Raw genomic sequence first — 26,289 nt, 5'->3', positions numbered from 1 at the left:
GCTGATTTCCAAGCAGATGGCAGTTGACCTTGAGCAAAAGAGAGGGTGAAGAGAACAGAGAGAGGGTGAGACAGAGCAGCAGAGCAGGATTTTAGGACCCGTGGGCTGATGCCGTCGGGTCCAGTTGCAGAATCAGAGTCGAGGGTTGACAGAAACTTTTCCACCTTGTCAGGAGGAAAGGACACGGAGTCCAGGAGCAGCAGGGTACGACTGGGTATGGTGGGTACAGAGAGGGATGGGTTTGGGACACAAGATTTAGAGGCAAACACAGAGTTGAGGCATTCAGCTTTTTCACGTGCGGAGTCAGCTGTGTAGCCGTTTGAGGTAAGGGAGGGGATGGAGGGGGAACAAACACCAGAAACGGATTTGACCAGATGCCACCAGGATTTGGAAGAGGGAGACAGATAAGAGAGTTCGGTCTTGAGAACGGAGAGATATTGTTTCCTGGCTCTCCTGAGGGTGGACACACACTTGTTTCGGGCTTTGTGAAAGGAAATGAGATTTCCTTCCGTTGGATTTGCTTTCCAGGAGACGAAGGCAAGTTGTTTCTGGGCAACAGCCTCACCACAAGATTCCGTGTACCATGGACGGGAGGAAGGGTATGACAACTGAAGACGAGATGGGATAAATCTGTGCATGAGAGAGAGCAATTTACTTTGGAAGAATTCCCAGGATGAGTTGATGTCAGAGGTGGTAGAGATGGGAGACCAGTCCAGATGATTGATGGCTGCTTGAAGACCGTGCCAGTTGGCCTGAGTGAAATGCCAGACTCGTCGACGCTGAGCAGGCTCCCTGAGGATGGTCAGAGAGATGTCCACTTTAACAAGGACATGATCAGATGATCCGATCGGAGCAGAAGAAGAGCAGCAGACATTTTCAGGGAAGTTAGTCATAACCAAGTCCAGAAGAGAAGATGTTCCGTTGACTGAGATCCGGGTCGGGAAATTGACAGATTGTGTCAGTCCCAGTGAGTCGCAGAAGTCCTTTGCTGAGGAGCCATGGCTGGTGAGAGAGGTACCCACACCCAGCCAACTGGCATGATGACAGTTGAAATCACCACATATGAGGAAGAGAGAGTTGGGATGAGTCGATAGAAGTTGGTCCATATCATCAGACAGCGAGATGTAGATTGAGTCATCACTGTTTGGTGGACGGTACAACACATATATGAACAAGAGGTGGGAGCGAAGGGGAAGCCGTAGCCAGAGGTATTCCTGGGGGTGAGGTGGAGAGAGTGCAGTGCAGGGCGAGTGAGGAAGAGAGTTTTTGATAAAGATAGCAACCCCGCCTCCAGGACGAGGCTCAGGTCTATCATACCGGAGGAGGGAGTAGCCCGGGAGAGATACTATGGAATCAGAGACATCATAAAGGAGGAAAGTTTCTGTTAAGCAGATCACGTCTGGTTTGACAGAAGCAACCTGTATGGAGAGATCAGTTAAGTTTGAACGAAGGCCCCGGATGTTTGAGGTCCATACCGTTAATGAAGAGGAAGGGGGAGCATCAGATACAGAACAGGGGGGAGGAGGGGTAGGGTAAGATGTGGAAGAGGTGGAAGAGGTAGGGAGAGCTGTTGAAGGTGTGTCAGAGATTTCAGAATAGCTCGGAGAAAGGGAAGGATGGGGCGGACAAAAGGTTTGATGGTGATTGGGTGAGCCACAATGAGGTGTTATTTGAGGAGGGGGAAGAGCGAGGCAGAAGGTTGGGGGAGATGGAGGTGAGAGTTTGAAGGGGGAAGAAGCGGGGAGGACGCTTTGAGGAGGGGGAGTGAGAGGGGGGAAATTGAGAAGCAATGAGGGTGGGGAGATTTGAAGGGGAGGGGTGAGGGGGGAGTTTGGGAGGGAAGGGGCAAGGGGAGGGATTTGAAAGGGATGGGATATGGGGGAGATTTGGAGGGGAGGGGTGAGGCAGGAGTCTAGGAGGGGAGGGGCGAGGGGGCGTCTTGGCGGGGAGGGGTGAGGGGGTAGTTTAGGAGGGAGGGGGCAAGAGGGGAGATTTGAAAGGGATGGGTGATGGGGAAGATTTGGAGGGGAGGGGTGATGGGGAAGATTTGGAGGGGAGGGGTTATGGGGAAGATTTGGAGGGGAGGGGTGAGATTGGATTTTTGAAAGTGTACGATTTATGGGAAACGAACATTTATTGCAAAATGAGTTTCTTGTGACCTTCGAGTTAAAAATACGTTTAAGGACGCTGGATGGAGGATGGAGTGCAGGAGAGTTTAGGGAATGTAGAAAAAAGGCACTATAGGAGATGGATATTTTTTTTGGGATGAATTGATTTGGTGAGCAAGTCGAAAGCAGCCTTTTAAAGAAGAAGAAGAAAAAGGTGTTATAAAATATGACGGAATACATAACTTGAGGGGAAAGTGTAAACATTGAAGGTTAATGAGTGAAAACTATCTGGGGAAATGGGGGAGAAACACGTGGTCGAAGAACGAACGAACGAATAAGAATGAATAAACGAATGAGAACAGAGAAGGAAAATGTTTTTTTTTTTTTTTTTTTTTTTTTTTTTTTGAGTTGAGATTTCCACAAGGAAGTAGGCTATGGGTGAAAAGACTGGGAATACAGAGAACGAAAGTTATTGGATCACAAAAGACGGACCGCTGAGAGAAAAACAAAGCCTCAAGGTTGTACAGTGCACACTGTACAAGGCCTCAAGACACGACACGGCAAACAGACGATCAATTTATGAAAGATAAACACCGAGAAACAACCAAAGTTGCACACAATAACTTCACACACCGAAAGATAAATACAGTTTCGACAAAATACAATTGTGAACAGACTTAACTTCGAAAAACGTGGAGACCGTGTGGAGCTTCGAAAATCCCTGCCGCCGTCTCCAAGATCTCGCGAGATCTTTTCAATTAATCAGTAACTCCAAAGAAAGGCGCGACCAATGACGCACGGCACACGGCAAGCTAATCAAGGCTATTCACTGGAATTTCCGAACACCTGCAAAGTCCAAAATCCAGTAAGTAAGTAAGCAAGTAAGCACCATCAACAGAATAATTAGCAAGTTGCTCATTGATTAAACTTTCTACAGTCAGTGTGAAACAACTTATCTTAAACACAGACCAGAGAAACCATGAATGGGATGGGATTACAATTACAAATAACATTTCCATTCGTTCGTAATATACATAGCAAAATAATAATATTAATAATAAGCGTAATTACACATAGATTCAAAATTGATACAAAACTAAAACCAAAAAAAAAACAAGTTGCAATGCGTTTCGGAGGACCTCCGCCGAACCCCTGAGACTGGCTCACTGAACCCCTGGGGTTCGGTCGAACCCAGGTTAAGAACCACGGCTCTAGAGTCTAGACTCGAGACCATCCTGCCATGTGAGATGTGAGCATGTGAGTAACTTGAATACAGTTTCTATATATTTCACCAAGAAAGTTTATTTCTGACTGTTTTTTCTTATCATTGGCAGGAATCAATGCACAGGCCAGACGCCTACAGATGAGCCGGGCCCGGAAGTCCACAGTTCATGGCACGACACCTAGCATGGGCTCTGCTAATGGTGGCTATGCTGAGTGGATCAGTTCCAGCGATCTACGACGAACAGTCAGTGACATGCAGATCCCCTTGGTTCGCAAGGACCGCCCGAGTCCGGCCTTGCCACGACAGGCCAGAGTGGAGGGTGTTATGCCCTCCCCGGCAGCTCCTCACAGGCCGGTCCATTTCGCAATGACAATGGCCGAGGAAAGCTGTCCGCAGTGCGGTGTGCGAGAGAGCGAGGAAACGGAAAGCAGTGATGACAACTGTTCTCAGTTCTCTATGCACCCACCTGTCGAAGCGCCATACCTCCTTTTGCTACAGGGTTATGACAATAGACAGGTAACCTTGACATACCCTGGTTCTTTCTCTCCCTTGCATCTTGGAAGCCCTCTAATCTAAACGCTCATTGAACAGCTCCATTAGCTCTCCCACCCTTGTCCTCTTGTAATTTTACCTTTCTAACACCTACTAGCTTTTATACTCTCTATTCCTGTGCACTACCAAACTGTTGTGGATATTTCTCTAGTAAAGTGATGATAACTCAACCACCTAGGCTTTTGATCAACGGATTCAAAACTAGACCAGTCAGCTTATCCAGTAATGGGAATAGCCATGTGCTTTGCTCTTGTAATCAAAACATTATCAATGACTTCATTGCTCATAAATTCTGCCACTTTTGCCTTTTTACTAAATTTAACTTCCCTTGAAGTCAAGTGAACTTTCGATCCCTGCACCATTTGTCTTGAATCTCGTATTTTGGTGTTTTTTTTATTGGAATAACATTGGTTTTGGCCTTCCCAATGTACAGCAGTTCATGAATTCAGTTTGAGTGTTAAATTTACTTTGCAGGACTTCTTGGTCTACCTTATGAGTGGGCAGCGGCACGTGATTGGCCGAGAGCATGGCTCAGGGGATGACAAGAATGATATCATCTTGGTTGCCCCCGACATTCTTCCACGACATTGTCGCATCGGGCGCTCCGAACTATGTGGCACAGGTCCCATCACGCTCCAGCCCTTCCGACGTGCAAGGGTCACCCACAACGGGGCTCCGCTCGAGCGGCAGGCGATATTGCGACCCGGTGACCTCGTTGGGCTGGGGGAGCATTACCTTTTCATTTACCACGATGCCACCCAGCCACAGCAAAAGACACGCCGTGTCCTGGACCCTGCTTTCCTTTCGTCTTGGCCCAGGCCACCTGATGCAGGTATGCCTTGCAGGCTTTGTGGAGTCTCAGCTGGTAGATCAAGGCTTCAGGCACGACCGTCCGGAGAAGGGAGTCGTTCTGTACTTTTACTAGAATATGATCCAGCTTTAGAGGACCTCTTGCTGGACTCGATTGCCGGCCTCGTTGAACCGGGAGGCGAGGAGTATCAGTTGACTCCGGCGCACCTGCTGTGCTTGTGTGCACAGCATGCGGCCTTTGCTCTGCAGCCCGAAGACCTCCGCAGACTCCTCCTGAAGATAGCCAGCCTCCTGCAGACCACGGCGTGGGTGAGCTTTGCGGTGATTGGTCGTATCGTCATTGTTCTTGTTTAGCAATGTTCAATGCAATTCAACCACATGGCGCGTAGCCCCGAGAAAATTAATGACTTTTTGTAAATGTCCTGTGTTTCTCACCAATATCTCGTGCCATGTCTCAAGCCATGTCATCATTGATGTATGGTCGGTTGTTTCTCAAAACCAGGTGGCTTGAGGTAAGCATGACATCTTTCTTTCAGGGCACCATCATAATTCGTAGTCTTTAGCTTCAAATCCTTATGGAAAAATTACTGAACTGTTATTCCACCATTCCAGATGACGCAGCCTCTGAGCTGAATGTCTTCTGTAAGTGACATTTTAATTTACTAGACTCGGTGGTGTATCTGTTGTGAGTTTGAGAGGTCGGCGGTTCGATCTCCGGCCGAGCCATACTGAAGACTTTAAAAACGGTACCTTTCTTCTATAGAGCACGGACAAACAACCATAGGTCGGCAACCATCACGCAGGCCTGATAATAGGCCTAAGTGCCTCTTCTTGCCTTGAAGTTCCTTGTAAGGATTCCGTCAATTCCATGTGCTCGGAATCGTACGCTAGCAGTTGTCGCCTTGAAAGATCCGTAGGCCTGCCAAGCACGTCACGAGGATATTAATCGGAGAAAGACTTTCACTCGTTATGAAGAAGGAAAGTTATTCACCAAGACAGCTGTTCACCACCATCCCAGATCATCCCCTATCCTAAACCATGATCTTTTCTACCTCCATTATCACTCCCCAAGCACAACTCTTTCCAAGTTTCCAGTTTTTCCTTCCTGAGAGTTTGTAACTATATCCATCTTGTCCACCTGCACCCCTCATTCTTCCCCACATCCCTTACACATCCAAGTGTCCCTCTATATTTTGTCCCTCAACCCTACTGTTTGTGTGTTTTCCATCCTCTTTCTACTTTTCCTTTTGTTCTGTTATGTCCTAATCCATTATATGTGCTAGCTCCCCCTTCGCCCTTGACCCCTCCAACCCTATAATGCGAAAATGAACAAGGATTTTATCAACTAAAAGTTTCTTAAGAGTATGTTTACTGTCATGGGAAATGAAGTAAGGCTGAAATTTTGAGGGTTAGCCCTTCGTCAGGACAACGGAACAAGTAAACACTCATATGGTTTGCCTATCTTTACTAACAGAAGCATGAGGTTCTGCAGGCTAAGCCGGAAGGAGGCGAGTGTGTATGAACTATCCAGTCAAGGTGCATATCATCGTCTGAAGGCAAGCCCCTTACGAAAGCTCAAGGGTCGATGTACCCATGGCGTTCCAGCTCTTTGTGTTGGACACCACTACTACTTTTTATCAACCGCCTGGTTACTAACACTGGAATGTTTTACAAACTGGAATCCTGGTTACAAACAGCAGATTTTGTTTTGTATACAAAGTTGACGCTCATGGAGCACCGACAACACAGAATGGACCAGGACATAACAGAACAAAAATTAGTATCCGGATCTGGATCTTCACCAAAATAAAAACATTTCGTCCTTGTCGCACACCAAACCTCTCCACCAAATTTCAGCCGAATCCGTCTACAACTTTTTTGAGATGTCCTGCTCAGAGACAAACAGACAAACAATGGTGAAAACACAACCTCCGTCGATCTTCCGCGGTGGAGGTAATAACAATGGAAATAGGAAGGGCGGATGGAAGGGACACACCATGAGCAGGGTAGAGGGACAAAGTAGAAGTAGACCTGAAGGAAGAAAGAACACTGGGAATAATGAGAGCAAGGGGAGGTGGGGGACATGGGATGAACAAGCTAGATACAAACGCTAACTCTAAATCACAGCTGGAAGTGGAAGGGAAAATTTGGGAAGAAACAGAAATGGAAGAAAAAATTGAAGAGGAGGGTGAGGGAGCATTTGGGGAGATAACCTGGAAACTTAGAAAGAGGTGGGCTTGTGGGTGTTGATGAGGGCAGAAAAGATCATGAGTATGGATGGGGAATGGCCTGAGATGGTGGTGAACAGCTGTCTTGTTGCCCTGGAGGGAAGAATGAGATTAAAGAGACTGAGGAAGTTGGTTCCACAGCCAAGATGAAAGAGGAATGAATGAGTGGATGTGAGTCTGGATTTGGGGAATTTAATAAGGGTGTTACTGGCAGACCAGGTGCACCCTGCAGAAACATTGGAGGGGGGTGGGTAGTTGGAAATGGTAGAGGGAGCAAGACCAGAAAGGAGGCGGTAGAACACAGAGAGACCACAGAGCTCTGTCTGCAATGTGAAAGTGATCGGCCCATAGACTCAGCGTCATCACGGGAGATCCCAATGATTTTGAAGGCCTTGGTTTCAATGATGACAACCTGGGCAAGGTGTATGGCAGGTGCACCAACCCAAAGGAGAGAGAGCAGTATTCCATAAAGCTGCAGATGAAGGCCTTGTAGGTCGATTAAATAGAACCACTTGATCACAGACCAAGGCCACAAACACAGGCCCTTCTTCCCTCCTCTATTCTCCCTCCTCTTTCCTTCACATTTTCATTAGGAACATCCTTCACTCCTCATTCCCACCACCTCCAACCAATTGTATGCAGAAGATTTATAACCTTGACGTCTAGTAATCATTGTACATTTCTTTACTAGCTCACTTAAAAATTGTTGTAACTTTACGTGCAAGTCCAGCACTAGGCCTCATGACTCTAATGTGCACCGATATTAAAAAAAACCCCGGAATGTATTATGGGCTGTGATTATCTGGCCTAAATAGTTTGGCTTAACATGCGTGTGATGGATTATCTCTTTACAAAAACAAGACAAAGTCGAGTGGAAAAACAAACACTCACTGGATATTTACTTAAATCTATCGATGATAACACCTGAGTGTACATATCAATAAGTGATAAAAACAAAGACCTCGTACTAATCAATGGAAGGGCATCGTATTGCCGTACTGGTGATGAGGTGCGTGGGTGCTATATACACTACGGTTTGTTCATCTTTCTTTTTCTTCATTGTTTTTACAGGAAAAGACAAAGGAGTTGGCAGAGAAACAGCCAGACCAGTAAGTCAAAGGGACATTTTAGTTGCGGAATTACTTATTAGGTGCTGTTTTGGGTCAAAGTGGTACACAATCCATTATAATCAAACCATATAAGTACACAATCCATTATAATCAAACCATATAAGTACACAACCCATTATAATCAAACCATATAAGTACGCAATCCATTATAATCAAACCATATAAGTACACAATCCATTATAATGAAACCATATATGTACACAATCCATTATAATAAGACCATATAGGTACACAACTCATTATAATAATACCATATAGGTACACAATCCATTATAATAATACCATATAGGTACACAATCCATTATAATCAAACCATATAAGTACACAACCCATTATAATCAAACCATATAAGTACACAATCCATTATAATCAAACCATATGTACACAATCCATTATAATAATACCATATAGGTACACAATTCATTATAATAATACCATATAGGTACACAATCCATTATAATAATACCATATAGGTGCACAATCTATTATAATAATACCATATAGGTACACAATCCATTGTAATAAAACTATAGGATCAACTGTAATAAAACTAGAACAGCACACGATAGAGTGGGGATTCATGGACCAAGTTTCAGGATCATCACCAAGCCCAAGAGAGCTTCCAACTGTAGTTTGTATTAATATTCCCAGGGATGGTTTTTAAGATCTATGCAAGGTTCTCCTTCATCATTCCGATTGCTCCAATTACCTTAGCAATGCCAGTTGTTTTATACCTAAGTACTATATCCGGACGCAATGCTTTATTTTTTATGGTCACGCTTGATGGGATCATCAGGTCATAAGTTCTCATCAGGTCATAATCGAAAGGTCATAAGTTCTCAATTATTGCTTTTGGTTCATGTTTCCATGAGGTTTCTGGAACTGGGATAAACAAGCTTTTGCAAATGTGCCAGTGGATTACTCGACATACTTTGTTGTGCCTTTGGGTGTACAGCTGCTCTGACATGTGTTTTTTACATCCCGATAGGAACTGGCTCATACTTTCTGTTTTTACCGTGCAGAACCTACACTTGTCGATTGACTTAGTCCTGCCATCTTTTTAAAGCCATGGGTTAGTGTCCCTGGTCTTGGGCATTAATAATATGGGTGGTTCTAGTGCAGTCACCCGGCTGCTGGTTGCATCGTTTTTCTGTGGGCGCGTCTGCCGCTGATGCAATGCCTCTCTATAACCAGTTATCTGGTACTCATTTTGCTGACCTCGGAAGGATGACAGGCTGAGCCAACCCCACCTGGCGTTAATGCAACGGGAATGTAACTCAGTACCTTAGGATCCCAAACTCGCCGCCCTAACCATTAGGCCAACACCAGGTATAGCATTAATAATAATTCGTTCTCTATGCCAGGCAGTTAAACTGACCTCTTCCTAGCCATTCCAGTGAGCCTTCTTTGTATACTCACAATCTGTCCAACTCTTTTATTTATATCTACTGTATATATATTGTTGTATATTGCTCTTTATATATACTGTATATTGCCCTTTTATCATTTTCGAAAGGGGGCGAGGGGTGAAAGCTATTGCGCTGAAAGATTCCGCGATGTATTTTCACCACTGGTATTTCGATCTTTCGTTCTCAGTTCTGTGATATCAATGTAGTGTGTGTCGTTCATTGTTATCTCCATATGCGGGTTTCAGAAGGTGTAACGGAGCCCTCCCAGGTCTCAAAGTATCCGTGTGTGTGTAAATAAATATATTTTGCAGGATGACGTCATTGGTGAGGCTCTCTTACATTACATCTTCATTCATAATCCATTAAATATAAAATGTTCATGTTCATTTTGAGTTGGGGTGATGGAAGGGGTGTGTGCATCTGATTGATGTGAAACAGATTGTACTCATTTCATCTATGATCTATATCATTGCATGGATTGCAACTAGAAGGTCATTTGCATTCGTTTGAATCCTCCGGAAATAGCAGACGGTTCATCGAAGATCTCCCCCGAGTGAAGGCCACCTGCTTGTTGTTTTTTATTTCATTTTATTGTGAAACATCTGGTGCCTGGCCAGAGAAAAAAAACCAAATTGCTGATTCTACCCTCCTGCTGTGCCTAAAGTTGTCATTGGCATGAGGATTGCAAGTTCAATTCGCCATCTGGAGAGGGGACACAGGAAACCTCCAGTGCCTTGGATCTGGGAATGAATGGTCCAACAAGCACCTCAGCAGTTTTCCTTCATGTAGGCTGGTTCTTTCAAGGTCTACCCTCCCAAACAGTTGTACGCTCATAGCTCTAATTCCGGATCAATGCGTATTTTGACATTTTTATACATTTGCCTTTGGTTGTTATTATCAAAATGGGCCTTTTCTATCATCGTGTAACCCTGACCTTGTAGACGTGAGCAGGATGATGGGAGCTCCACAACTGTGCACGATCTCGAGGGGCTGGTCACTGACCTGCGACCTGTTGTCTTTTGGATGGCCAACTCCATCGAGGTGTTGCACTTCCTGCAGCAGAGGATTCCCGAGTACGTGCGAGAGGTCGACGAGAGCCAAGGGGATGGTGAGGGCCAGAATGTCGTCGTTCGTGTGGGGAAGCATTGTTATCTCCATTGTTGTCTCCATTGTTGTATCCATTGTTGCATCCATTGTTGCATCCATTGTTGTCTCCATTGTTGTCTCCATTGTTGTCTCCATTGTTGTCTCCATTGTTGTCTCCATTGTTGTCTCCATTGTTGTATCCATTGTTGTCTCCATTGTTGTCTCCATTGTTGTCTCCATTGTTATCTCAATTGTTATCTCCATTGTTGTCTCCATTGTTATCTCCATTGTTATCTCCATTGTTGTCCGTGTGGATAGTATTTGTGATAAGTACTTCACCATGAGTGTATTTTTTATCTCCCAAGTTGTGCTTAAGTTTGCCATTTGTGCTCCAATTATGCTAACCTACAGTAAGGTGAGGCGGAAATGAAGATATTTAGAGGATATCGAGGGAAATAGCATACCGTCTTCACTCGATATCCCGGTCTGTTTCTTATCCGACACAAGGCAAAAGTTCTCTACCCCTTTGCGTATCCCTGGGCCTCGTTACCACGAGGATGGTGGCTCACTTCCTGCCATTGTGTTCACAGCAGGTCACGCCTGAATGTGGCGGGCCTGCGTCCTGCTAGCCTCCACTGCTCCATTGTTGTGGAAAAACTAGTCACGTGACTCACAACATGACCCCCTCCCCTAATACTCCCATCTGTGAAGATATCTGCCTTCTCAAATAGGCATTGTCATTAATAGTTTCAGTTTTATCGTGTAATTTAAATGCTCTTACGCTATTGGTCGGTTGCAAAGGGTCACCTTTTCTTTATGGTGAGTTATATCTGCTGTGGATTATTTTGCATAGTTTCCATCGAGTGCGAAAACATGACTACTACTACTACTACTACTACTACTACTACTACTACTTTAACACCACAATTATTTCCACCAGCTTGTAGGGTCAGCAAAGGTATGTTTTTGTCCAAGTCTTGTATGAACCAGTTGGCCAGGGCAAGGAAGGTGATTTGGTCAGGAAATAGTAATTCGTTCACAGTGCCGGTAATAACTCACCCGCTATTCATATAAGACACCGTGGGATAATTATTGGTGCTAGTAAATGGGACAACCGGCTTAACCGTCTGTAAGCATAATCCAGCGAGTTGTAGCATTCCAAATGATCTTGTGCATTGTTCATTCAGGACCCCAGGAGTCGGTGCTCACGTCGGCGTTGTCCGCCTGCGAGGAGGCGATAACGGTGGTGGAGGAGGTCGTCATGTACACATTCCAGCAAACTGTCTACTACCTGACCAAGGTGAGCATGCGGGTGCCGTTGGTGGGAGAAACACTGCCGTCCAGTACAGTGCTTCATTTTGAAAAAGTTTTCCTTTTTCTCTGTGCCTCTTGTATGATTCCTCAATAATTCCGGGAGAAACCTGGAGAGAATCTCATCGGATCTCACGATAGATTTGTGTGTGGGATGAGGATGTGAAGAGTACATTGGTGATTTACATGCTGTTCACTCTTTTGCTTTTTACCTCCATCACCAAAGGTGGATGGAGCTTATATTTTCACCCCTGCCTGTTTGTTACTTGCAAAATCGAAGATTTTTCAAGTATATTAGTCGTTTGCGTTTGTGGTTCTGTCTGTCTCTTTGTTACTTGCCGGAAAAGATTCCGGCAAGTATGTTGATCTGTTCTGTATGTTGATCTGCATATTGATTTTTATTTTTTTTAAGTATGTTCATCTGTTCGTTTGTTTGTCTGTTTGTCTGTCTGTTTGTCTGTCTGACTTTTTGCAGCACTGCGTCTATACCGTTGCACGTAGAATCGCCAAACTTTGCAAACATATTGTTCTTGCCCTGGAATAGACTGTGCCCAATTGATGACGTCATCGGTCACGTGGTTCGGCCGCCATCTTGGAAAAACCGAAAAACTTTGCACCTCTATATCTCCGAAAGGACTGAACAGAAAAAATTGAGACATGGCTCATTGTAAAGAACTCTCCATGGGGAATAAAATATGTAAATGATGACGTCATCGGTCACGTGGTTCGGCCGCCATCTTGGAAAAACCGAAAAACTTAGCACCTCTGTATCTCCAAAAGTGCTGAATCGAAAAAATTGAGACATGGCTCGTAAAGAACTCTCGATGGGGAATAAAACAAGTACACATACATTCAAAGTACACCGCCCCATGCCAAATAATTAAATATGCTGCAGCGCGGCATTGCCGGGGCGCCTCCGGCGCCCGGCAATACCGCAGTGCAGCTCATTGAGGCTGCATTGGGAGGGAGAGGTGTACACTAATTGATTGATTAATTGTATAATTAAAATCAATAAAAGACTATCACAAAATATTTTCATAATCAATTGGCTAATCGCATAACTAAACCACTAGTGCTTCATCCGAAGATGTATCTTTCAGAAATTTAATTAAATAAGTCATTTATAAAAAATTAAATAATTAATTGATTACTCAATAAATAATTAATCGATTAATCAATAAATAATTAATAGATGAAATGATTAATCAATAAATCAAAAATATCCTTGATAGCCACATCACTTGGTCACTCATGTCCAAATATTAGCTTCCCAGCTCAAAAGGTGCCTGAGATATTGGCCAAATGAGAAAGAAAATAAATAAATGATTAATAATGAAAATAAATAAATAATAATCATAAAAAAATTAAATTATTAAACAATTTGGTCAGAGAATACATAAACTACCACTATTTCATCAGAATCTGTAACTTAAAAAAAAAATTTTTTTTTGTCATTAATCGAATAATTAAATAAGTAATCGATTAATTGATTAATTAATAAATCAAAAATATCCTTTGCAGCCAAATCACCTGGTCATTGGCATGTCCAAATATCAGCTTCCTAACTCAAAAGGTGCCTGAGTTAATGGTCAGAAGAGAAAGGAAATTTGATTAATTAAATAAGTACTTAATTAATCGCTAATAATTAAATAACTCCTCAATTTATTGATTAATCAAAAAACAAAAAATACCGTTTTTGACAAAGGACTTGCTCACTATTGTGCCGAAATTTCAGTTTCCTAGCTCAAAGGATGGCTGAGATATCGTCCGGACAAACAAACAAGAAAGAAAACAAGAAAGAAAACAAGTACACATACATTCAAAGTACACCGCCCCATGCCAAATAATTAAATATGCTGCAGCGCGGCATTGCCGGGGCGCCTCTGGCACCCGGCAATACCGCAGTGCAGCTCATTGAGGCTGCATTGGGAGGGAGAGGTGTACACTAATTGATTGATTAATTGTATAATTAAAATCAATAAAAGATTATCACAAAATATTTTCATAATCAATTGGCTAATACCATAACTAAACCACTAGTGCTTCATCCGAAGATGTATCTTTTAGAAATTTAATTAAATAAGTCATTTATAAAAAATTAAATAATTATTTGATTACTCAATAAATAATTAATCGATTAATCAATAAATAATTAATAGATGAAATGATTAATCAATAAATCAAAAATATCCTTGATAGCCACATCACTTGGTCACTCATGTCCAAATATTAGCTTCCCAGCTCAAAAGGTGCCTGAGATATTGGCCAAATGAGAAAGAAAATAAATAAATGATTAATAATGAAAAGAAATAAATAATAATCATAAAAAAATTAAATTATTAATCAATTTGGTCAGAGAACATATAAACTACCACTATTTCATCAGAATCTGTAACTTTATAAAAAAAATTTTTTTTGTCATTAATCGAATAATTAAATAATTAATCGATTAATTGATTAATTAATAAATCAAAAATATCCTTTGCAGCCAAATCACCTGGTCATTGGCATGTCCAAATATCAGATTCCTAACTCAAAAGGTGCCTGAGTTAATGGTCAGAAGAGAAAGGAAATTTGATTAATTAAATAAGTACTTAATTAATCGCTAATAATTAAATAACTCCTCAATTTATTGATTAATCAAAAAAAAAAAATACCGTTTTTGACAAAGGACTTGCTCACTATTGTGCCGAAATTTCAGCTTCCTAGCTCAAAGGATGGCTGAGATATCGTCCGGACAACCAAGAAAGAAAACAAATAATCATAAAAAAATTAAATTATTAATCAATTTGGTCAGAGAACACATAAACTACCACTATTTCATCAGAATCTGTAACTTTAAAAAAAAAAATTTTTTTATCATTAATCGAATAATTAAATAATTAATCGATTAATTGATTAATTAATAAATCAAAAATATCCTTTGCAGCCAAATCACCTGGTCATTGGCATGTCCAAATATCAGCTTCCTAACTGAAAAGGTGCCTGAGTTAATAATGGTCAGAAGAGAAATGAAATTTAATTAATTAAATAAGTACTTAATTAAACGCTAATAATTAAATAACTCCTCAATTAATTGATTATTCAAAAAACAAAAAATACCGTATTTGACAAAGGACTTGCTCACTACTGTGCCGAAATTTCAGCTTCCTAGCTCAAAGGATGGCTGAGATATCGTCCGGACAACCAAGAAAGAAAACAAACAAACAAACAAGAAACCAGAGTGAAAACTGAGTACTCTCTTTCAGCGTGCGTCACTGCCGAGCCCCCTTTGGTGCCCGGCAATGACGATTTGCAATGACTGGAGATGGCATAGGAAAGGAGCGGTGTACAACAAACAACCAGAGTGAAAACTGAGTACTCTCTTTCAGCGTGCGTCACTGCCGAGCCCCCTTTGGTGCCCGGCAATGACAATTTGCAATGCCTGGAGATGGCATAGGAAAGGAGCGGTGTACAACAAGTACACATACATTCAAAGTACACCGCCCCCATGCCAAATAATTAAATATCCTACAGCACGGCATTGCCGGGGCGCCTCCGGCGCCCGGCAATACCGCAGTGCAGCTCATAGAGGCTGCATTGGGAGGGAGAGGTGTGCACTAATTGATTGATTAATTGTATAATTAAAATCAATAAAAGATTATCACAAAATATTTTCATAATCAATTGGCTAATCGCATAACTAAACCACTAGTGCTTCATCCGAAGATGTATCTTTTAGAAATTTAATTAAATAAGTCATTATAAAAAATTAAATAATTAATTGATTACTCAATAAATAATTAATCGATTAATCAATAAATAATTAATAGATGAAATGATTAATCAATAAATCAAAAATATCCTTGATAGCCACATCACTTGGTCACTCATGTCCAAATATTAGCTTCCCAGCTCAAAAGGTGCCTGAGATATTGGCCAAATGAGAAAGAAAATAAATAAATGATTAATAATGAAAATAAATAAATAATAATCATAAAAAAATTGAATTATTAATCAATTTGGTCAGAGAGCACATAAACTACCACTATTTCATCAGAATCTGTAACTTTAAAAAAAAAAATTTTTTTTGTCATTAATCGAATAATTAAATAATTAATCGATTAATTGATTAATTAATAAATCAAAAATAGCCTTTGCAGCCAAATCACCTGCTCATTGGCATGTCCAAATATCAGCTTCCTAACTCAAAAGGTGCCTGAGTTAATGGTCAGAAGAGAAAGGAAATTTGATTAATTAAATAAGTACTGAATTAATCGCTAATAATTAAATAACTCCTCAATTTATTGATTAATCAAAAAAAAAAAAAAAAAAAATTACCGTTTTTGACAAAGGACTTGCTCACTATTCTGCCGAAATTTCAGCTTCCTAGCTCAAAGGATGGCTGAGATATCGTCCGGACAACCAAGAAACAAGAAAACAAGAAAGAAAACAAGAAAACAAGAAAGAAAACAAGTACACATACATTCAAAGTACACCGCTCCATGCCAAATAATTAAATATGCTGCAGCGCGGCATTGCCGGGGCGCCTCCGGTGCCCGGCAATACCGCAGTGCAGCTCATTGAGGCTGCATTGGGAGGGAGAGGTGTACACTAATTGATTGATTAATTGTATAATTAAAATCAATAAAAGATTATCACAAAATATTTTCATAATCAATTGGCTAATCGCATAACTAAACCACTAGTGCTTCATCCGAAGATGTATCTTTTAGAAATTTAATTAAATAAGTCATTTATAAAAAATTAAATAATTAATTGATTACTCAATAAATAATTATTCGATTAATCAATAAATAATTAATAGATGAAATGATTAATCAATAAATCAAAAATATCCTTGATAGCCACATCACTTGGTCACTCATATCCAAATATTAGCTTCCCAGCTCAAAAGGTGCCTGAGATATTGGCCAAATGAGAAAGAAAATAAATAAATGATTAATAATGAAAATAAATAAATAATAATCATAAAAAAATCAAATTATTAATCAATTTGGTCAGAGAACACATAAACTACCACTATTTCATCAGAATCTGTAACTTAAAAAAAAAATTTTTTTTTGTCATTAATCGAATAATTCAATAATTAATCGATTAATTGATTAATTAATAAATCAAAAATAGCCTTTGCAGCCAAATCACCTGGTCATTGGCATGTCCAAATAACAGCTTCCTAACTCAAAAGGTGCCTGAGTTAATGGTCAGAAGAGAAAGGAAATTTGATTAATTAAATAAGTACTTAATTAATCGCTAATAATTAAATAACTCCTCAATTTATTGATTAATCCAAAAAAAAAAATACTGTTTTTGAGAAAGGACTTGCTCACTCTTGCGCCGAAATTTCAGCTTCCTAGCTCAAAGGATGGCTGAGATATCGTCCGGACAACCAAGAAAGAAAACAAACAAACAAGAAAGCAAGAAACCAGAGTGAAAACTGAGTACTCTCTTTCAGCGTGCGTCACTGCCGAGCCCCCTTTGGTGCCCGGCAATGACGATTTGCAATGCCTGGAGATGGCATAGGAAAGGAGCGGTGTACAACAAACAACCAGAGTGAAAACTGAGTACTCTCTTTCAGCGTGCGTCACTGCCGAGCCCCCTTCGGTGCCCAGCAATGACGATTTGCAATGCCTGGAGATGGCATAGGAAAGGAGCGGTGTACAATATGTTAATGATGACATCATCAGTCACGTGGTTCGGCCGCCATCTTGGAAAAACCGAAAAACGTTGCACCTCCACATCTCCGAAAGTGCTCAATAGAAAAAATTGAGACATGGCTCATTGTAAAGAACTCTCCATGGAGAATAAAATATGTTAATGATGACGCCATAGGTCGCGTGGTTCGGCCGCCATCTTGGAAAAACCGAAAAATTTTGCACCTCTATATCTCTGAAAGCGCTGAACAGAAAAAATTGAGACATGGCTCATTGTAAAGAACTCTCCATGGGGAATAAAATATGTTAATAATGTCATCGGTCACGTGGTTCGGCCGCCATCTTTGAAAAACCGAAAACCTTAGCACCTCCATATCTCCAAAAGTGCTGAACAGAAAAAATTGAGACATGGCTCATTGTAAAGAACTCTCCATGGGGAATAAAATATGTTAATGTGACGTCATCGGTCACGTGGTTCGGCCGCCATATTTGTCCTAAATGGCCGATAAAAAATTAAATTCCGGCAAGTCCTCGGTCTCTGACCGATTTTTCATCTGTTTGCTTGTCTGTTTGTTTGTCACCGGCCGACAGGTCACAATTCTAAGCCGATCGTCACGAAACTTCACCAAGTTGTATAGGTCGTCCCAATTGAGAAGCCTATTGTTTTTGGGGTCAAAAGGTCAACATAGGCCAAAGGTCACCAACTTTGCCAAATTTCTAAAATCCTCAATTTTCTTCGGATTGACTTGAAATTTGAAGAGGACTTGCATATCTGGTCACTGAATTCAACCACCAAGTATATTTGAGGTCAACATAGGCCAAAAGGTCAACATAGGCCAAATTTCTAAAATCCTCAATTTTCATCCGATTGACTTGAAATTTCAAGAGGACTTGGCTATCTGGTCACTGAATTCAACCACCAAGTATATTTGAGGTCAACATAGGCCAAAAGGTCAACATAGGCCAAATTTCTAAAATCCTCAATTTTCATCCAATTGAGTTGAAATTTGAAGATGACTTGCATATATGGTCACTGAATTCAACCACAAATTATATTTTCGGTGAACATAGGCCAAAAGGTCAACATAGGCCGAATTTCTAAAATCACCAATTTTCATTTGATTGACTTGAAATTCTAAGAGGATTTACATATCTGGTCACTGAATTCAACCACCCACTATTTTTAGCCGCGTCGCAGACGCTGCTCATAGAGTGCCCTCTACTGTTGTTGTTGTTCTTCTTCTTCTTGTTCTTGCAGAGAAGACAAAACCTCAAAGCTCCACCCATTCTGGGAACCATAGCTCCACCCATTCTGGGAGAGCCTTCATATAAACAAATATCCACCATTTTATTAACTCGCATAGCTTTGAGGCCTGTTTTGTAGGCCTGTGGTGTCTTCCTCTCTCACACAGTTTTATTTCAAATCAAATTCGATATATCATTTCATTTTTCACAGTCGCTGACATAGTTTTAGACTCGGTTGAAAAAAAACGGGAAGAAAATCCGATGAAAGTTGCCCTTTATAGAACGAAATGAATTCTCAAAGGCCTGTAACTTCAAGTCCATTGAGATTTTTTTTTTTTAAATCGCGGCATGGTCAGTCATGCACCGCCCGAAATAAGAGACGGGAAAATGCCGAGATATATATATTTTGTTTAAATCGCGGCATGGTCAGTCATACACCGCCTGAAATAACAGACGGGAAAATGCCGAGATATATTAAAAATTCGTCCATTTGATGACAATCGTCACGATGAAATATTTAATTTATACGTCGTCACAATAATGTGGAGAGAGGAGCATAGCTTCGTTCACGTGTCGCCACACACGGGAAATTGCCGAGATATATATTTTTTAAATCGCGGCATGGTCAGTCATACACCGCCTGAAATAACAGACGGGAAAATGCCGAGATATATTAAAAATTCGTCGCCACACACGGGAAATTGCCGAGATATATTTTCACTTTGCACAAAAATAACATCAAGTAATCGAATCAATAGGAATGTCCTGTGCCTATAACATCGACGTTATAGGCACAGCTGCATCTAGGCATTGTGTAACATCGACACGGCTTTTCTTTTAATGAAAACGTTTTGTACTTGTTGAGGTCAACATAGGCCAAAAGGTCAACATAGGCAAAGTTTTTAAAAGCCTCAATTTTCATCCGATTGACGTGAAAATTGAACAGCATTGCACACTGAGTCACTACATAGGGAAACTAACTATTTTTGAGGTCAAAAGGTCAAAGGTCAACTCAAGGTCAACCTTACAAAATCATCATTTTTCATTTGAAAAATCGTCACTTTTCTTCCTGTTGACGCAAGCTTTGATCAAGATTGTCAATTTTAATCTTGATGAAATGGACAATTTGCTGTATCAATGGATTTTTTTTTCTTGGGGGTGGGGAGCGGATTTTGCAAGTATCGTGCTCCGCATGACGTCTTCTTGTTTGTTTGTTTGTTTGTTTGTGAACAAAATATCTCAAAAAGTTGTGGACGGATTTGGACGAAATTTGGCAGAGATGTAGCGGATGAGACAAGGACGAAATGATTAGATTTTGATGAAGATCCGGATTGGGCTACAATAATTTTTTAAGTGATTCTTCACCATTGGGATATAGAGCCAAGCAGGTGGAGGTATGCTCTCTACTGAGTGCCGTTCTAGTTACCCTCCCCAGAGGAGAGGGTATTTTATTTGAGTACGTTTGTTTGTTACTTGCCGGAAAAGATTCCGGCAAGTATGTTGAGCAGTTGGTTTGTCTGTCTGTCTGTCTGTCTGTTTGCAGCACTACGTCTACACCGTTGCACGTAGAATCGCCAAACTTTGCACACGTATTTGTCTTGCCCTGGAATAGACTTTGCCCAATTTTTGGCATACTGACATATAGAAAGTCACATACGACATTTCATTTGGCACCATGACCTTTGACCTTGAGTGAACTTGAAAGGTCAAACTCAAGGTCAAAAATTGTTTTTTTACTAATAACTGTCAAACATTATCCGATTCCCTTCTAACCAACACCCCTGAAAAAAAAAGTACATCCCGGCAAGTCCTCGGTCTCTGACCGATTTCTAGTCTGTCTGTCTGTCTGTCTGTTTGTCTGTCTGTCTGTTTGTTTGTTTGTCCGCACAGAATAAATATGATTTTCTCTGCAACCGTCGGTCTGATTGACAGGAAATTTTCACCATAGGTGCAATTCCACCTGTGGAATTTTTTTAATGATAATTATGATGTCATAGATCACGTGGTTCGGCCGCCATCTTAGAAAAACCGAAAAAAATTGCACCTCTATATTTCCGAAAGCGCTGCATAGAAAAAAATAAGACATGGCTCATTGTAAAGAACTCTCCATGTGGAATAACATCTGTTAATGATGATGTCATAGGTGCCTCCATTATGACATCATAATTTGACAAGGACAACACTTCATCCGATCAAGATGAAATTTATTGAGCATAATCTAGGGATAAATTGGTAGAGAAAAAAATAATGATGACGTCATCAGTCACGTGGTTCGGCCGCCATATTGGTTTTAACACAAAAGCTTTAAAAAACCACTAAAATCTTGCTCGTGAGGGTCTGCAATCTCCGATTCCTCTTTCTTGTTTATAATGTATTTTAACACATAGAACCTACTTTACCCTTCATAAGGAGGTTCTATTTTGGCACACAAGTGATTTTGAGAATATTGTGAATCCAACAAACAGGGTAAACATCCTCAAAATTATAACTGGAATACCACACAACCTAAGGAATTGCTAAGATATGAATACATCAAAAGAACCTAGGCTTTTCCTGAAGCCTTACACTTGGGAATATTAAGAACACATCTTCAGGAATCCTCATCTAAATCCCCGCTTGGTACCGATGGCACTCGCCTCCATTGACCTTCACATGACCTGCCTATGTCAACTATCAAAAGCCATCTTTGTTGATATGAATGAATATTTTGAAGGAAATTGCCAGCACTGTTGAAGCAATGGCACGAATGTATCATGGCGATGAAAGATTATGATTACGCAGAGATTTTTATGCCAAGGATGCACAACTTGTAATCTCTCCAGTTTCAATGTGGAATATTGTCAAATTTCCATGAGATAATCTGAAAACATGTCCAACTTTGAGATGTTTTGACATCTCACACGTCCCGCTGTGTGCGCTGTAGGATCCCAGGCCCCCCTACATGGTGTATTTAGTGTATTCCACAAGAAACTCCTGCCTCAACCGTGTTCACTTCCTCAGAATTGGAAGCCTACTTGCTCTTTATATAAATTTTGTTCTTCATTTTGCTCCAAATTATTATTTAAACAGACTCAGTGGTGAAATGGTTCAAGGGTTCTCCTCGCCGACCAGCGACTGTATTATAAATACAGTCGCTGGTCGGCGAGGTCACGTCTTTTCGAAGCTGTCCATGCGCTCACGCTTTCGAAGTTAAGTAATTTTTCACAATTGTGTTTTTGTCGAAACTGTATTTATCTTTCGGTGTGTGTACCTACAGTGTGTCCTTAGTAAGATTCTCGGTGTTAATTTTTCATACATGTATACAAAATCGTCGGTTAATTCGTGTCACGTATTTTGAGGCCTAGTGGGCTACCGTGTCCGACCTTGAGGCTTTGTTTTTCTCTCAGCGGTCCGTCGATTGTGCTGCAATTACTTTCGTTCTCTGTTTTTGTCCCAGTCTTTCATCCCATACTTCCTTGTTTAAGATCTCAACTCCAAAAAAAAAAAAAAAAAAATCCTTCTCTGTTCTTATTCGTTGTTCTTATTCGTTTATTCGTTGTTCTTATTTGTTCGTTCGTTCTTCAATCACGTGTTTCACCCCCATTTTCATTTTCCATTTCCCCCAGATAGTTTTCACTGCTCAATTTAAAAATGTTTAAACTTTCACCTGAAGTACTGTATTCTGTCATATATTATAACACCTTTTTCTTCTTCTTCTATAAAAGGATGCTTTCGACTTGCTCACCAAATCTATTCATTCCAAAAAAAAATTCCAACTCTTACAGTTCCACTTTTCTACATTCCCGAAACTCTCCCAGACTCCACCCCTCCTCCAGCGTCCTCAAACGTATTTTTGACTCGAAGGTCACAAGAAACTCATTTTGCAATAAATGTTCGTTTTCCATTAATCGTACACTTTCTAAAATCCAATCTCACCCCTCCCCTCCAAATCTTCCCCATCACCCCTCCCCTCCAAAACTTCCCCATCACCCCTCCCCTCCAAATCTACCCACTTTCCCCTCCCCTCCAAATCTTCCCCATCACCCATCTCTTTCAAACCTTCCCCCTCCCCTCCAAATCTTCCCCATCACCCATCCCTTTCAAATCTTCCCCCTTGCCCCTCCCCTCCAAATCCTTCCCATCACCCATCCCTTTCAAATCTCCCCCCTTGCCCCTTCCCTCCTAAACTCCCCCCACACCCCTCCCCTCCGAGACTCTCCCTCGCCCCTCCCCTCCTAGACTGCCCTCTCACCCCTCCTCCTCAAAGCGTCCTCCCCGCTTCTTCCCCCTTCCAACTTTCACCTTCATCTCCCCCAACCTTCTGCTTCGCTCTTCCCCCTCCCGAAATAACACCTCACTGTGCCTCACCCAATCACCATCAAACCTTTTGTCCACCCCATCCTTCCGTTTCTCCAAGCTATTCTGAAATGTCTGACATACCTTCAACAGCTCTCCCTACCTCTTCCTCCTCTTCCACATCTTACCCTATGCCTCCCCCCCCCCTGTTCTGTATCCGATGCTCCCCCTTCCTCTTCATTAACGGTATGAACCTCAAACATCCGGGGCCTTCGCTCAAACTTGATTGATCTCTCCATACAGGTTGCTACTGACAAACCAGACGTGATCTGCTTAACAGAAACTTTCCTCCTTCATGATGTCTCTGATTCCTTGGTATCTCTCCCAGGTTACTCCCTCCTCCGGTATGATAGACCTGAGCCTCGTCCTGGAGGTGGGGTTGCTATCTTTATTTAAAAAACCCTCTTCCTCACTTGCCCTGCACTGCCCTCTCTCCACCTCACCCCCAGGAATACCTCTGGCTATGGCTGCCCCTTCGCTCCCACCTCTTGTTCATATGTGTGTTGTACCGTCCACCAAACAGTGATGACTCCATCTACATCTCGCTGTCTGATAATATGGACCAACTTCTATCGACCCATCCCAACTCTCTCTTCCTCATATGTGGTGATTTCAATTGTCACCATGCCAGTTGGCTGGGTGTGGGTACCTCTCTCACCAGCCATGGCTCCTCAGCAAAGGACTTCTGCGACTCACTGGGACTGACACAATCTGTCAATTTCCCGACCCGGATCTCAGTCAACGGAGCATCTTCTCTTCTGGACTTGGTTATGACTAACTTCCCTGAAAATGTCTGCTGCTCTTCTTCTGCTCCAATTAGCTCATCTGATCATGTGCTTGTTAAAGTGGACATCTCTCTGACCATTTTCAGAGAGCCTCCTCAGCGTCGACGAGTCTGGCATTTCACTCAAGCCAACTGGCACGTTCTTCAAGCAGCCATCAATCATCCGGACTGGTCTCCCATCTCTACCGCCTCTGACATCAATTCATCCTGGGAATTCTTCCAAAGTAAATTGCTCTCTCTCATGCACAGATTTATCCCATCTCGTCTTCAGTTGTCATACCCTTCCTCCCATCCATGGTACACGGAATCTTGTGGTGAGGCTGTTGCCCAGAAAAAACTTGCCTTCGTCTCCTGGAAAGCAAATCCAACGGAAGGAAATCTCATTTCCTTTCACAAAGCCCGAAACAAGTGTGTGTCCACCCTCAGGAGAGCCAGGAAACGATATCTCTCCATTCTCAAGACCGAACTCTCTTATCTGTCTCCCTCTTCCAAAACCTGGTGGCGTCTGGTCAAATATGTTTCTGGTGTTTGTTTCCCCTCCATCCCCTCCCTCACCTCAAATGGCTACACAGCTGACTCCGCACGTGAAAAAGCTGAATGCCTCAACTCTGTGTTTGCCTCTAAATCTTGTGTCCCAAACCCATCCCTCTGTCTCACCTTCGGGGTTCTTCTTCTTCGCTCCACATGCACCTGCAAATCTTTATTGGGGTTATTAAGCACAGCATCGTGATGTGAGCACGGACTTTGCACATTTTCCATCTTTTCCTCCCGCTGTTGCTCTACCAAGTCTGTCTCTCCAATCCCAATTTCCACTATTGGTTCGGTTATTTGAATTACTTTTTTTTTTCTCGACGACCGCGGGCACTAATAAAATTTTCTCTACTTCAGCGGTCGCCGGCTTCCCCATACACCGGGTCGCGATCTCTACCCCGGTCCAGTTACCTGCGCTTTGGTCCAACTCGCTTTTCCCGCGCTTCTCAAGCCGCGTTACCTCGTCGCGTACCGATGCGCCTTTCCCGCCCGACCTGCGGTTAACCTCCCCTTCACACTCTGTTATCTGGCCACCTATTTCGTTTCTAACCCCTTCAATTTGGTTTCCTATATCACCTCTCATTTGTTCACTCGCCTTGGCCATAAGGGCCATCATTTCAGCCATAAATGATTGTATGTCTTTTAACGTTGGTACAGTGGGCGCGGCTGCCGCGACCACGTGCGAGGCGCCGCCATCCTGTGTACCTGCAACCCCCGCTACCGCATCCTCATTGCTCTCCTCTTCCCTCTCTCCCAATTTCTCCCTGGGGTCCTGGGTCGACTCTACCTCCTCATTCTCCCCTACCGGCATCCAATCGCCTTGATCATCCATGGCACGACTTTAATTTAGTGGTGTTATAATAAAATTTCGGCTGCTCCAAATTTTGACCAAATTTTTTCAGATGTTAAAAATTTGGTTCGGGTCCAATCCCACACTCCTGACACCAATTGTTACGGCCAATAGCACAATTGGTGTCCAAAATTTGGTCTAAATAAAATTTAGTCCCAGGTTCTAAATCCCAACTCCTGACTACCAATTGTTACGGATCCGGGGGACGGCACTCCCGTTAGCAAGGGGGGGTTAATCCCCTTGTCCTGTTAAGCTGGCCGTCCGACCGGTCCTGGGGGTATGACGTCACTTCCGGTCGATGGTAAGTAGGGTTGTAAGCCCAATTTGTCTTAATACCTAAGTACTACCACCGACCGTAAGCGAGGAAATACTCCCACCGTGCCGCAGCGTGATTGGATTGCGCCGAGCGAAGCGAGCTGCGACTCGGGCCGTTAGCAAGAGACTAAACCCGACTATAAAGCGTTTGGCCAAAATCACGCCACAGGTATTCAATGGGAAGAAGGGACTAAAGCGATCGGGGGAAAGAAGAAGCCAAAGTAAGGAATACCAGATATTTATTAACTATATACAAAACCAAAACCAAAGAAGAAACGAAAGGTAATGTACAGTGAAGAAGAAGAAGACACAGGGCAGCCTTAAACAGTCTTATATTATTCCCCAGGACAAACAAACAGATTCACACGACAGGGAACGGCAGGAAGGAATGGCTGGAAGGAATGAGAAGGCCCAGGCAGACCATAGGCGTTGAGGTCCGGCTCCAGGAGTCGACTCGCGTCGTGGCGGGAAAACCCTGGCAGGTAGCGAGCGTGTATCGTTGACCGCGAGCGGACGTTGCATATAGCGGTGGGACTGGGATGCTCCGTATGTAATAAATGGCTCGTGCCAACGCTCTCTCTCTTGAACAAGATGGGGAAGATCCAGTTCGTAGCGCACTCCAGCTCCTTCTCTTCTCATTTGTCCCTTCTCACTCGTCTCCTGTTTAGCAGTCCCTCGCAGCCGTTTTTATTGTTCGTGTTGGAATCAAGCCACCG

General features: G+C 42.3%; 1 protein-coding gene across 3 annotated transcripts in view; it reads left to right on the top strand.

Annotated features, from left to right (window-relative positions):
* The window catches only part of LOC137426552 (ras-associating and dilute domain-containing protein), a 147,185-nt gene that overhangs the window by 24,825 nt on the left and 96,071 nt on the right, over nt 1–26,289 (top strand). For all 3 annotated transcript variants that reach the window (XM_068115173.2, XM_068115174.2, XM_068115172.2), the window contains exons 4-8: nt 3,443–3,849; nt 4,360–5,004; nt 7,995–8,032; nt 10,404–10,570; nt 11,736–11,848. In XM_068115173.2, the coding sequence (XP_067971274.2) occupies nt 3,443–3,849; nt 4,360–5,004; nt 7,995–8,032; nt 10,404–10,570; nt 11,736–11,848 (1,370 nt within the window). The remainder of the gene's footprint in view (nt 1–3,442; nt 3,850–4,359; nt 5,005–7,994; nt 8,033–10,403; nt 10,571–11,735; nt 11,849–26,289) is intronic.

Source organism: Myxine glutinosa, chromosome 5 (assembly GCF_964187855.1).
Source record: "Myxine glutinosa chromosome 5, kmMyxGlut1.1, whole genome shotgun sequence".
NCBI classification, from domain to species: Eukaryota; Metazoa; Chordata; class Myxini; order Myxiniformes; family Myxinidae; genus Myxine; species Myxine glutinosa.
Note: the sequence above shows the minus strand (reverse complement) of the source record. Positions and strands in the feature narration are given on the sequence as shown.